This window comes from Colossoma macropomum, unplaced genomic scaffold, assembly GCF_904425465.1.
Source record: "Colossoma macropomum unplaced genomic scaffold, Colossoma_macropomum, whole genome shotgun sequence".
NCBI lineage: Eukaryota > Metazoa > Chordata > Actinopteri > Characiformes > Serrasalmidae > Colossoma > Colossoma macropomum.
Window position 1 is genome coordinate 2,983,105 of NW_023495761.1, and position 14,253 is coordinate 2,997,357.

Below are 14,253 nucleotides of genomic sequence, written 5' to 3' on the forward strand. Positions count from 1 at the left end.
GAACAGGAGAGGAACACAATGTATCTGAAACACATTTGGAAAGTTTATTGACACAATCATTTTATGACTCACACTAAACAATGCTTACAAACCAGTCACTGACTGCGAAACTAGCTTCAAAATAAACACGCTGGACATTTCCACGATGGAAAAATGCTTTTCCACACCAACCGCAATTGCTCTAATGGGTGAATCGTTGATGGACTGATTGATTCATTTGCCTCTGCATTGGTAATCATAACCATGTGATTCATCTGTTTGGTCCCATTGTTCACCAATGGGTAGTGAGTGAACACTTACGTGGTGAAATGGACAAATAAAGCTTTTAGTGCTTAAAATAACTGACGAAGTGGTTTTAAATTTCATTATTGACAGTATATCTATAGATCCTTGAATAAATTACCAATGTGCACTCCAAAAAAAATGACCATGTTGCATTGCAATGGTAAAAACAGCTAATATGGCTGCCTAATAACAACAATTCGATCAAAAACGTCCTATAAAAGGAACACTAAAAGGTGATTATCTGTACCATATATTCTAAACAGTCAACACATCATACACTACATAAATAAAGTACATTACAGGGTCGACGACAATCCAGCTGTAGCCAGCTGTAGTGTGGGACTGCATGTCCTTATGTAGCCCTCAGTACAACTAAATAGAGCAAAAAACCTTCTCATTAAACCATCCCTATGTATTTACTGTATGTATGAAAAACTAGACTATACTAGATAGCTCTGCTTTAGACAAATGTAAAATTCAATATTATACAGGGCAAAGGGGACCAGCTCAAAATAAATAATACTATTTCACAGCTAGTTTGTTACATCTATCATAAATTATTTCATTTTGGGACAGGATTATCAGCTTCGTCCATATTGGATTAATAATTTGGTCAGAACATCAACAAAAAGATGTATCTCTAATCCCTGGAATAAGGGGTTTTAGAAATGTACAATCAAAGACTTCATAAAGTGACTTAAATATACAAAGGGGCCTGTAAACACCACAAGCTGTGCACAAGACCTATCAGACGAGAGGGGGAAATAAAAAAAGTGAGTTCCATCAAATATTTGTAAAAACGAGCAATCAGTTTTTAACTTATATGTGACCTGGTTTTTCCCTTTCCATGACTTTTCTTACAGAACTCCTCCAATTTCTTGCCGAGAATTCCACACGTCTATTGCTTAAAGCGTTACGTTTGTAGAAATGACTGCACTGCTAATATTTAAGATAATCAGATCTCAAAAAAGTCACCCACAAGCTCTAAAAGGATTGTTAAAACAGGGCAGGGCACTGAGGAGGAAATTACAAAAGCAACCTGAAACTAAAGGGATTGTACATGATCATATGTCTGTGCTTGTCTTGTACCCAGAAGAAATGCATTAGTGATTGTTTACTGCAAAGCCCCACTTAGATACACTGCACAGTATAGCTCACGGGTACAAGATAGCCTTCCTCTTTTGTTTTTCAAGAACTACACTGCAGTGTAACCCAGAGAGGAGCACAGAACAAAGACAATCATGATTATCAACCAAACCGTAGCGAAACATTAAAGAAACACCTTGGATACTGCTCTTCTAGAAGTTCAGGTTATTACCAATTAACATAAATTAACATTCAAAAGTGAATAACCACTTCAAAGCGACAGCGTACAGCTTAAAAATATAGCGTTGCTGTCATGAACACGACATGTTTTCATTAGAGGAGAAGAATGACGGGGCTTTCCGCCGTTTCGACCTAATTATCACAAAAGAAACGTGAGCTGAATTTTCACTAAAGCCTAGAATACATAAAAAGGACATCCAGCTTTCAAATTTATATACAAAAAAAAGAAAAAACTTGCAGGTTTTCTTGCGACAGCAGCGATAAAGTGTACGAGAGTGACGATGTACAACGCACGTCATTTTTAGCATTGCCTGGAAAAAGCTGGCTAATGCTTTAGCAGCATAGATTTGAGCCCCAGTTGTCACAACTGATTCACACAAGCTTGCTGGCTGCTCAGTGACTGTGTCCTTGATATGCAGCTAAAGTACTGCAATCTTTCATAGTTCAATACGATAAACTAGTGCTGGGGGTATGGATAAAATTCAAAAACATGATATTTTCCAAATGCTTACTCTATGTGCAGAAATATCTTAGGGGGAGTTCAGGTGATGCGAATGAGTAAATGTGCTTCTTTGCATTGTTGTCTATGGACAAACATGCACCGTGACTGAAATTCGGCCTTTTAAACCATGTGTTTACATTAAAAAAACTGCCCTAAAAAAGTGCCATGTGACATCCAGAGCTGACCGGTCAATACCGAGGATGTCGTCTCTCCGGTCATAATTAAAGATCATTTTGACTGTTTCCGAACACTTGGAGCTGTACAACACTTGATACTGAGATTATCACAACCTGAACAAGATGAAAAAGAGTTTTGGACTATATATATTATTATACATGTCAGTGTTAACATGTTTATCAATGGTGTCTGTGTCTTTCATGTTACCTTAAATCTCTGTCTTGTATTTACCTGCTTCTAAATCAAAATCGTGTTTTTAAAGTACGAGACATTTGAAAAGGTGTCGCCCTTTATAAACCTGATGTACCTTGTTTTGACTTTTTTTTGTTTTGTTTTCTTCTATTAAAACTATCAAAGAGAATCTTATAAAGTGAATTTCTACCATCGTAAAATGTATTGAATAGAATGTTAGCATGGCTATAATGCTTTGTCTATCACGTCACTAAAACTAGAAAAATCAATATTGTTGTGTGAAACTACATAGACGATATGTCGCCCACCACTAATTATAACTGCCCAAACACTAAAGCTGAAAAGCACTCATTATGAGCCGCTAATTTTGCAGCTGTCACAGATAAGCTGAACTTCAGTGGTGGAGGAATGAGAGTCTAATAGGCTTTCAGAGTAAATGTAATTGGTTTAGCGTTGTAATGGACACCATACACTCTTTTAATAATATTCAAATGGATGCTGAATGCACCCTTTAATTGAGGAACTCATGATGGACGAATATAAAACTACATTTACTAGCAACAGAGGCTGTATCCTCATGACATCATCAGTCCATCCTGGACTGTTTATGGCTAAAACCACTCAATTTCTGTGTTTTTAAGGCAAAATGACTTGCTGAAATCCATTTTTGGCCTTCGGCGGGAGACCGCAGTCAGCTCCTATTTAAAGACCCAGCAAACGTCAGATTAGTATAACTGACTCTTTCAATATTTGTGACCCTTCCCTGTATTTTTCCGATAGCAGGAAAATAAGCCAGTGTTAATAACTTTCCCTCCTCACAGCAAGTCAAATTTCTTAAGCTTTACGTTTCCCCGCTGCCCTTGAGTAGCTATTATCCTGCAACACGCCACATTTGGCCTTGAATAAGGAGGGTACTCGGAGAAATATGGATTAACTCGGCAAAACAAATGATCCTTTCATTGTTTAAGGCCTCAAGGCTGTGTTCTTTCGCCCAAGATTCTGGTCTCCATGGCAATCGCATGTGCGGTGCACTTCAAGAAGCTGTTTTGAGCACTTGAATGGCAAAACTGACAGAGTTTGCAGTGAATGCAGCTTTGATTACAGTGTTCTGACCTGGGCTAACGTCAGATTACATCTGAAAGATCCATTATGCTGTTTTTCTCTCCGAAGGGGACCATTTGTGTTCCATTTCCTTGCATATGGATCTGTTTAATTAAACCTTGCATTTCTGATCGACTATTCAGCTGCTTGGGGGGCTTTTAGACACTGTGTCAAATTACACATTGCTTTCCAGATTCTGTTCAACTTAGCATTACAGATTTCCAGCATTAGCACAACGCTGACTCCACACGTGACAACTGAGGCTTCAGATTACATTGCTTAACACAACATTGCACCGTCATCAGTCCTTGAAGGTCCTTGCACCAGTTAAACTCAATAGGGCAATACTGACTTCAGAGCATGTAGCAACAGCAAGCTATCCGGAGAAGTAGCTTAAGCACTAGTTCTAACATGAGGCTCTCAGGAGGTTGGGACATACTCTACATACGCATCTTTATCTTTTTACTCAGTCTCAGCTGTACACAGACAAAAATTGTGACCCTGAAACATGTCCTTCAACAGAAAGCATCTTAAGTTTTGAGGACCGACAACAGATTGAAGAGAATCACACTGACCTCCAAATCTGTCATCTATGTTAAATACGGCTTCCAGCTAAAGAGAATTTTGCGCCTAGGCAAGTGGACGAGACTCGCGGAGTCTCATATGGCTCAAATAGGGGGGAAACAAAGAAGGAGACCTTCGAGTTGGACGTCTCCTGAGCATTGTCTGAAGCTTCCTGAATTGTGTGAGATTATTTACATGATTTCTGCTTCCCTTTTCCTTATGTGTGGAAAGCTTTAGTCAGAATCTCAGCCTCCTATCCTGAGTAGCGACACGATCGGTTACCGTAGCAACAAAGGCTCGGGCTCGAAACACCAGAGACCTTTTTGCAGATGGATGCCTGAGCCTTCGAGGTTCAAGGTTCAAAAGTCATCGCCATGGGAACGGAAAACCCATGAAGTATCAGAGAGGAAGTCTCTGAAGAGCGACGCTTCCTTCCCCACGTGCGAGGGTCTCTTTTTGTGTTATGGCCCTTAAGGGACTCTGTGTATTAGTGGGCTCCATCTCCTATGTGCTCCGGTAGGTCTTTATAATGTCTTTAATGGCCCTCCTACAGATCGGGCAGCAGGCGTTGGCCATCTTTTTGAGGCGCAGGCCGCAGGTGTAGCAGAGACACATGTGACCGCAGGCGTAGATGACCGTGTCCACCGCGTTCTCGTAGCAGATGGAGCACTCGTCTGGCCAGGAGCTGGAGGATGAGGGGAAGGTGGGGGATTTGGGGAGGTTGATGGGTGAACTCGGGGTTGTTCCTTTGAAGACAGAAGGGAGGGTGAGAGAACAGGGCAGAGGAAGAAGCGTGAACAAATAAGAAAAGGTCAGAGAGAAAAAGTACATGGCTACATGATTTGAAATTTAAAAACCAAATGAGCAATTTAAACAATGCTCTGCTTTTTGGAATCATTTTTAATTATTTTTTAGATCATACAAGAGAAAGAAAGCTAAATGAAATAAAACATCTACAACAGAGCACCTCATTCCTACCTTTACATTACAGTGAGTATACATAAAATAAGGCTGTCACTACTGATTATATTACTAATCAAGTTACCTATAGATTAATCTGACAACTAATTAATGCCAAACAATAAAAATGGACTTCATAGCATCTGAAAGATACTAAAATACTTATTGTAAATATTGTAAAAATAGGAACAATAAAGCTGTCTGAACAAAACCTTGTATCTCCATTTTTATCATTTTTCAGTTGTTAACATAATTTGAAAATGCCTGTTGCCCTTTACATTGTGTGTAGGTTTCATATATATGACTATATGAAAAAAACAAAAAAAAAAAAAGTACAGAAATTAGAAATGATTTGCATAGTTTAACACCTTCAGTTCACACCTATGAAATCCCATTCATAGGTCACCTTTTTTTTCCTTCTTCTCTGTTTCTGGCTTTAGTATGTTAATATTTTACTCAGTATCTTGTAATAATGACCTATTTTCTCAAAATACTGACTTATTTGCTCAAAATAATGGCTTATTTGCTGGAGATTGATTTTGACCTTTTAAGACATAATTCTGACATAACTAACGTAGTCAAATAATGAGTTATTATTATTATTATTACATGTTAAAACATATAAGCATTTTGGGATAATAAAGCTATTATTTATTAAAGTTATTAAAGTTATTATTTTGGAAAAAATGTCTATGTTGAGATACTAAGTCATTATTTCAACACAGTAACTATTTAAAAAAAAGTCATTATTTCAAAATAGTGAAAGAGAAAGTGTAAAGTTTGAGAAAATAAGTTTCTATTTTGAGATACTAAAAATTGTTTTCAAAATCTGTTTTTTCCTCCTCTTCCTGGGGAGGAATGGTATAACATACACCCCATTTACATAGTTAAGGTTAAATACATATTAGAGGTGGTTTCTTCTATATATGTCAAGAATTCAGCCATTTTCTAGAGTAATGAATTCTTTCTACTCCCACATTTTGCTTAAGATCTTTGATCCAATGTTTAAAATTATGTGGAATTTGTCTTTCTATTTAAGTAGTATCAGTTCACTTATTAACATACAAAGCACTGGGGCTGTGAAGGCTTTATGTCTTATGTAGTGCAATATAAAAGCAGTGCGTGGCCATTTCGGAATACACAGGTAGTCGTGATATATGTTAGATGCATAAATAAATACTAGAAAGAATAAAAATAAATCATAAAACAGTCTATGATCAATAGGCCAAAGCCCTAAAAAACTCACGCTCACCTCCAACTGAGCTGCAGAAAGCCCCAGAGCAGCCTCCGTTCAGTGTGGGCTCTGAGCTGCCACTGCAAAGGCCTCCTCCGGGTGAGTGGGGTGAGGATGAAGGTGAGCCAGGGCTAGAGAGGCCGCGAGGATCACCCAAGTGGGTGGAGCCTGCATCAAAGATGTAAGGATATAATTTTAATGAGGGAGTTAGTCCTCAGGAGAATGTAAAGAAAGAGTGGGAAGGTTTTCTTCCCTCAGTTCTTTTCACTGACATTTCATTGACCTGCCTGTGCAACTGACAGTAATACTGAACAGCACATGTATAAACAGGTACATGTAGGGCTGCAACTAACAGTTATGTTTATAATCGATTAATCTATCTATTTTTGGATGAATCAGATCATTTAATATGCACTCTTTAATTGCTATCTCTTTGTTGTCATTCAAAGTTATGTCTGCTTGACAAACATTTTCTTATTTCATGGTGCAGCAAAATAAAGGAAGTCATATCACCCCTATTCTCAGCCTCAGACACTCCATGTTGGTTCTATTCTGATTGGCTGCAGCAGGTTTTATCTCTTTGATGGGAATCAAACTCTTGCAAATAGTCAGTAGCGACATGCAAGGCAAAATTCCTGGGGTGAGGGGGCTATTATTCATTTAGAGATTTTCACGTCAGTTATTTGTGCTATTATGGAATCGAAAATTCACTCACTTCTACGCTAGCTTACATCGCTGCCACTTTTCTTGAAAAAGAGCTTGTCTGCTTCACCCAATAAAAAGTCTCCACAATCCAAAATAATTTAGAGATATAAAGCCACAGATGGAAGGAACTTTCCAACATGGTAATACATGTATTTTCAAACATAATGCATCGGAAGCAGCATGAGTACAGATGAGGCTGCTCACTGCCATAAAATTCAAACAGCTCTCCTTTACCAGTATTAAATATGCTATCGTAAGTCACAACCAGCTATCAAGCCAGTGATTGATGCTCTACTAACCATTTCAGCAACACGTGCCCCGCCCCCAGCTTGAATGGGCATGATGGGCCCCCCTGAAAACAGTTACTAGCTACTACTGTAAACTGTTTTTGAGCCCTTTGTAGCAATAGTCACTGGATAAAAAAAAGCTTCTGAAATTCATGTCATCGCGTCATTGAAAGATATCCAAGAGTTTTCTTTGAAGCATAAATAGCTTTTAAGTGAGATCTCCTTGCACATTTCCTTTATATCCTCTTGTCTGTTTCCTGCAGGTTTGTTTTTTTATGTAGCTTCATTGTGAAAAGAACTTACTCATTCACATCATGTTAAAACAGTGGTCTGGGGTTGGTTATTTTACGTCAGTGAGGCGTCCCTTTCCTGTTAAAGTAGGTTAAGGAACAAAACACACCAGACACCAGATGATGATGAGGCGATAATCACCCCAACACCTCCAGTACTGTCCTGTAATCTGTCAGAATAACTACATGCATCATATGAACATGATACATAGAAAAGCATTATAGAGCTCCAAGCAAACAGCACTAACAGTAAAAACTCACTGACATTTTGCTTAATTTACACTGTAGATTTTGACACTAATCGTTTCAGCCCTAATGTCAAGTGGTGACTGACTTTTTTTAATGAAGGAAGAACAGTAGCAGTATGACGATTTCAGAGCTAATGTGACTGTTACTCATGCAATTTCACTTCAGTATTTAATTTGGATTCTGATAGAATTCTAGTTATTAATGCATACACTGGAATCTGCTTTGCCCACATAACTCAAGGTACTGTTATGCCAGGGCGGGTCCACTGCAGTTCAAAGTTTTCCTAACTGCATGAATTGAGGCTGGAATCTGAATACAACACCTCTTCAGGGAGGAATGGTATCATTAACACTGCAGTCAGGTGACTGTACAGGGTGGCCGACTCTTTCTGCTATCAAAGCAGCATTTTAACCACTCTGACTGATCAGCACTTCTACACAACTAATGATTATCAGACCACAGATGTTGGTACCTATGGATTAGCATTAAAATTGTTTATGACTATTAATATTGATGTTATTAAAATATACAATAAATATTATAATAAGAATGTATCATCAATATTACAATAATAATATGAAGTAGAAGGTTGGACATATGCATGAGAGGCTCACAAAAAGATCTTGCAGTTTGATCCCCTGAGATTTTTGCTTACTGTAGTTTCTGCCAGTATCAGATATCAAGCAAAGCGAGGTTCCACAAGGATCTATATTAGGTCCAACAAAGGTGTGGCCCAAGAATGCATGTGTATGCTGCATGTGGACAGTCAGGCACATGTCTGCCAACCGCATGTTGTTCCTGCAGCGTGATCCTTTGTTAAGCTAGAGACCACGCTGGGAGTTATGTGGCACAGAGAGTGATCCTCTGTGAAATCCAGCATGCCATCGCAGCGTTCGATCATTCCACACAGATAATTTTAAGATCCCCTCTCAGAGTCAACAGCAGCTGACCCTCGACTGCGCCTGAGACAGGGCCCTACCCACACCATCTCTACCAGATTAACAACAGAGACAGAAAGAGAAAATCAGAGAAATGCAGAGAAAGCACTCCCACACCACAGACCTTTGCTATCGGCATAAACCTTTGCTACGTGTATTATGCAAATTATGTGTCACCATTGCTGCAAGCATAAACTACATAAGCAGGACACAGAACACAACATGTGAGAATATATTCAACAAACAAATCAGTGCATGTCAAATGGTTTTTGATTACAATGCTACCCCAATTAGCCTTTAGAAGCATTCAAATAATATCCAAATGTACTGCTGTAATTATATATTAAATAACATAGCAAGTAACACAGTTTCATTTACATTCAATTTACATTCTGTATCGACAGCTTTGAGTCTGTTCCAAGGTCAAGAAATGACAAAAATGTGGCAGAAAGGTGAAGCATATTCTCTCTTCTGCAAAACTTTGTGCATGATAATAACTTTTCATCAAATGCAAAAGATAATAACGTGTCTCCTACTTACAACCATGAATCTGATACTGATAGAAGGTTTAGAATTTGCACTTCTTATAGAATTTCTCCCTTTATTTCAATGAGCAGTGAGGGATAAAAATGAATATAAAATTACAACACGCTTTCGTTTTCACCTGCAATAACTGCAACATCTAAGCAAAACAGCTTGATGATGTGATCACTTTCAGGTCATTAGCTATTAGTAGTCACTTGTTCAAACTTGAGTATTTATGTGTAAATGAATGCAGCACTGTTAGGACTATTGGAAAAAAGCAAAGACACTGTCCATCTTCTCCAATGTAAAGAAATATTGTATGCTCTGTACAGAGTTTCTTCAGGACAGTGGCTTTCAAATAGAAATACAGACTTTACAGACAGGATTTTGAATGTCTAATTAATGTTTAATACTATAGTTTGCTTAAGAATTACTGCAGACATCCATCAGTGGAGGATGGTGATTGGATCTGATGTCTAATGCTTTGAACCATAATGAAAAACAAATAGGATTTTTATTTTATGATATCACTTCAACCAATTTTAACGTTGTATCTTGCATTAAGCTAGAAAAAGAATGTAATGTTATTAGTTTTGAAAAAAATAAACCTGTTTAAGTGAGTGAACACTAGGACTGCACAAGATATTCTTAAGTTACTGCAACATTTGCTTTTGCAACACTGATATCGCAAACGGTTAGAATATGCAAACCAGTCCTTTAGTAAACCACAAAAAATTCAATGTCTGCTTTAAGCATCCTGCAAAACCTCAGACATTCTGTGTGGGAAGAATGATAAATAATTTTAGCCAATAATGTTGGCCAATATTTAACCTTTTCACATCAAGGTGGTTTTAATATATTAAAAGGCATATTGCAATAGCAGAATGTAGCAATACAGTCACAATGTCCATATTGTGGAGCCCTTGTAACTTTTCCTTTTACCATATATAATCTGTATATTTATTCATAGCTAAAGTCCTGGTACTTTGACAGTATATTATAGCTGAAAGAGGATACACTGTACATACTGCAGAAGAACAGCACCATTGCTCTGTCCACTTTTATGGGCTTTGTGGCACTGCTTTTTGTAACCCCTCAAGGATTTACGATGCATTGTAAGGCAGCACAGTAGAGTGTGCTGTGTATAACATTAGCTAGCCAGATGTAATCTCTGTCTAAAGAATGTGTGCGGAGGAGGAATTTCATTTAATACCACTCAGACAGAGAGATCCTTATTGTTATAGGCCTACATCCTCCTCTCTCTCTCTCTCTCTCTCTCTTTCACACAGTCTCTCTTTCCCTTACTCGCTCTGTACTGCAGGTGGTGATAATATCATATTGAGATGCAGAAGGAGGTGGAGACTTGGCCCACGGGCTCGAATAGATGATGTCGTGTTTAAGAGGCTGTTAAGAACGGATTTGAGCATCGGTAACTCACGTCATGTACTGGCCTTTAGAGTTCATTAAAAAACCAAAACGCTGCCTGATATCGGGTGAGTCAGTCCATGTCCATTTCCACGTACTGTGTGTGTATGTATGTGTGTGTGTAGCAGTTTAATCGTTTATAACTGAAGGGGTAAAATCATTTCTTTTTGATTACTAAAGTTAAAGGTTAGAGTTAGGTCTAGGGTTAGGGTTAGATTTAGAAATGCATTCTGAAAGGATAACTTTATAGGAGAAGGAAAAAAGTTCTTAACTTTAATGTACAAAACTGTGCCAACATCAGAGACCAGATGTCTTTTATTTAATTTCTAGTCAAACTGACATTAGTTATTAATTTTTCACCGTCAGGGGAAAAAAGAAACAACATATTTAACAGAAAATTACCCAGAAGCTTCAACAACCATGCATAATATATAATTGTTTAGTGTGTCCACTTGTTGCCTTTATTACAGCTTCTATTCTTTTAGAACCGACTTGCTTTCGGTTTTTCAAATTAATCTGCAGGGATATTTTTCCAGACCTCCAAAGTTCAGTCTTAGAAGCTGGTTGCATTTTCTGCTGCTTGCAATTTAAATAGTCGCAAGCATATTCAGTGATGTTGAGGTCTGGACTCTGGGGTTGTCAGTCCACTGATCTGAGAACACCAGCAGCCTTTTTGTTTAATTTGCAAACTGTTTAATTTTCTTTTGCTTTTTTCAGTGATGGTTTCTTGACACCTACACATCCTTTCAGACTCACCGTGTTGAGCTGTCTTATCACAGTACAAGGATGGACAGAAACACTTGTGGATTTTAATGAAGCAAGAATGAAAAAAAGGAAGTATAAAAAAAAGCTTTAAGTTCTGTTTATCTGATGGTGACAGTTTTGCTGGTCTACCAGGTCTTGCATGGTTAAGAGTCCAATTTTCTCTGTTTTTTAAACTCCAGTTTTGAAAACTCCTGTTATTTCACAAAATTTCCTTTGACTTTCTCCCTTCTTATGCACGTTGATTATTTTATATCTAATGTCATCAGAAATATATTCTGAAAAAAGTAATAACTTTTTAAAATAAAAAATTAAAATAAGGTTGTTTTGACTGAAAACTAAACAAATGAAGGGTGGTCTCTGACTTTTGCACACTATACAACAGTGTCACAAATTTTAGTCAGAGTAAAAGAGTGTTAAAGCAAAAATTAAAAAAAGGAATTAAAAGGTTTTGATGTGACAGTGACATATATAACACATATGGACCATCTGAATCACCTCACATTGTGACATTGTACAAAAACGAGTGTATGTCTGTGGCAGCACTGAGGGGGGAGGATGTGTGTCAGATTCTTATGTTGAGAAAGTAAGACAGATGTGAAAGGACAGAAAGAGAGAGCGAGTGAGAGAGAGACAGACAGAAAGAGACAGTGGAAAGAAGGGACATGCTGGAGTGAGTGTGGGTGGTAGAAGTGTTGATTTGAGTGTGAAAGCTCTATGACAGGATGCATAATACATCGTCTCTGATTAGCCTCTCCTCTTCACCATCACTCCTGCTGTCAGCCTATCAGTACAAACATCAGCAACATGTATTCCTCACAGCCTCTCATTTATAATACAAGCCTGTGTGGAAATTTTGGTCTAAATATTTAACTGCTTTCTGTTGAGATAATGAAAGCCAGGGACACACACAAACACACACACACACACACTCCAACAACACTGCCGTCCAGTGGAGAAAATCCACATGTCTCTAGTTCAACCTTAGATAAGAATCAACAGTAATACAAAACATTTGTATATTGGTATAATGATACACTGCAAAGCAATGTTTGGACATTATAATGATAAAAAGTGCAAATAATGTACACAATATATTCATAACACAATTGCTTAGCTTTACAGGCCACTGAACTCACAGATTCCAAAGAAGTACAACAATGAATAAAGAAGAAATCAATGGCAATATTTATTTTCCAGTCAAAATGGCCATTAATTACAAGTTTTTATTCATATTTTCTGAGGAGATTAAATATAAAATGATCAAAATGCACAAGGAAGAGGAAAGTCAAAGAAAATAAGTGAAAACACAAGTTCAAAAATGATTAAAAGACATGGAGAAAATGGGACTCCTTAACAATTGTGCAAGACCTGGTAGACCACCAACATTGTCCCCATCAGATAAGCTGTACTTAAAGCTTTCATCTTTGAGAGAGGAGAAAATCAAACTCCACTCTTACTTCAGATCTGAAAATCCACAGGTGTTTCTGTCCATCCTTCCACTGTGAGAAGACAACTCAGCACGGTGAGTCTGAAAGGATGTGTAGCTGTCAAGAAGTTGTTACTTAGAAAAGAGTATAAACAAAAAAAAAAAAAACACTTTATAAATCAAAGAAAGAAGCTGCTGGTGTTCTCAGAACAATGGACTGACCACCCCAGAGTCCAGACCTCAACATTACTTTTTTGATATTATATTTAGTTGTTGAAGCTCCTGCATAATTGTCTGTTAAATCTATGTTTCCTGTTTTCTCCTGCCTCTAAAAACTTAATAACATATATAATGGGCATTTGACTAGAGATTAAATAAATGAAGGGTGGTCACTGACTTTTGCACAGTACTGGCAGAAACTGCTATTAGGAATCTGTGGAAACCATTTTACCAAACTGTGTTAAATTAACCACGTCTAAATTTAAAATAAGAGCTGGCCAGTGGAATAACTGTGTCATCGTCACCAACATTTCATGCTACTGACACCCTGGATGAGGTGCTACATTGACACAGTACCTTCATTAACACTTAAACCTCTGCTTTGATGCTGCAGATTAGAGAGTTCTGCAGGTCAGGCTTTGGGCATCCAGCACAGAAAAATGAAAGTCAACTAAGGCAATTCAAAGCTGATCATTCAGCTGTTCACACCAGCTGATTAAACTCCATTAAAGAAAAAGACAGCATGAAGCAGCTCGTTCTCAGTCTCGTCTCCACCATCTCCTGCATCTCTTTCGAGTGGGGGTTGTTAATATTTTTAGATACTATTGTCTTTGGCAGGAAAGCAGAGATGACACGTCAGGGCTGCCTGACGTCGCTCCGTGGCCGCTTCCTAATTGCAGGCTGGCATAATAAGACAAGCGAGACCGCCCATGTCTTGGGCTACGACGGCTCTGATAAAGACGCTTGCTTCCCGTCAATAAGAGCTCAGCCTCCAGAACTGCGGCTGCTGCTGCTACTGCAAGGCATTCAGGGTTGGCTGCTAACGATGCAATTGAAAAGCAAGTGCTAATTGATCAGTTGGGGGTCCTGATTGGCAGGGTAATTGCTCTCCTACGCGCACCTGTACTGTGGAAAAAGACGGACAGGAATGGAGGAGAAGCGTGAGATGGAAAGTGCAACGCAATGGAAACTGCTTATTGACAGGGGCGAAGAAAGCGCAGAGTGTTTTGTAATCTATGTTTTCTATCAGGCCACCTATCAATCACCAAGAAAACAAGTCACATGTAGTTTCTGTTTAGGTCA

General features: G+C 38.2%; 1 protein-coding gene across 1 annotated transcript in view; it reads right to left on the reverse strand.

Annotated features, from left to right (window-relative positions):
- Positions 1 to 19: 19 nt before the first annotated feature.
- Positions 20 to 14,253, reverse strand: part of neurl1aa (neuralized E3 ubiquitin protein ligase 1Aa) — a 61,185-nt gene continuing 46,951 nt past the window's right edge. The window contains exons 5-6 of the mRNA XM_036563422.1: positions 6,360 to 6,509; positions 20 to 4,893 (exon numbers count right to left, since the gene is read on the reverse strand). Coding sequence (XP_036419315.1) covers positions 4,652 to 4,893; positions 6,360 to 6,509 — 392 coding nt within the window. The 3' untranslated portion in view covers positions 20 to 4,651. The remainder of the gene's footprint in view (positions 4,894 to 6,359; positions 6,510 to 14,253) is intronic.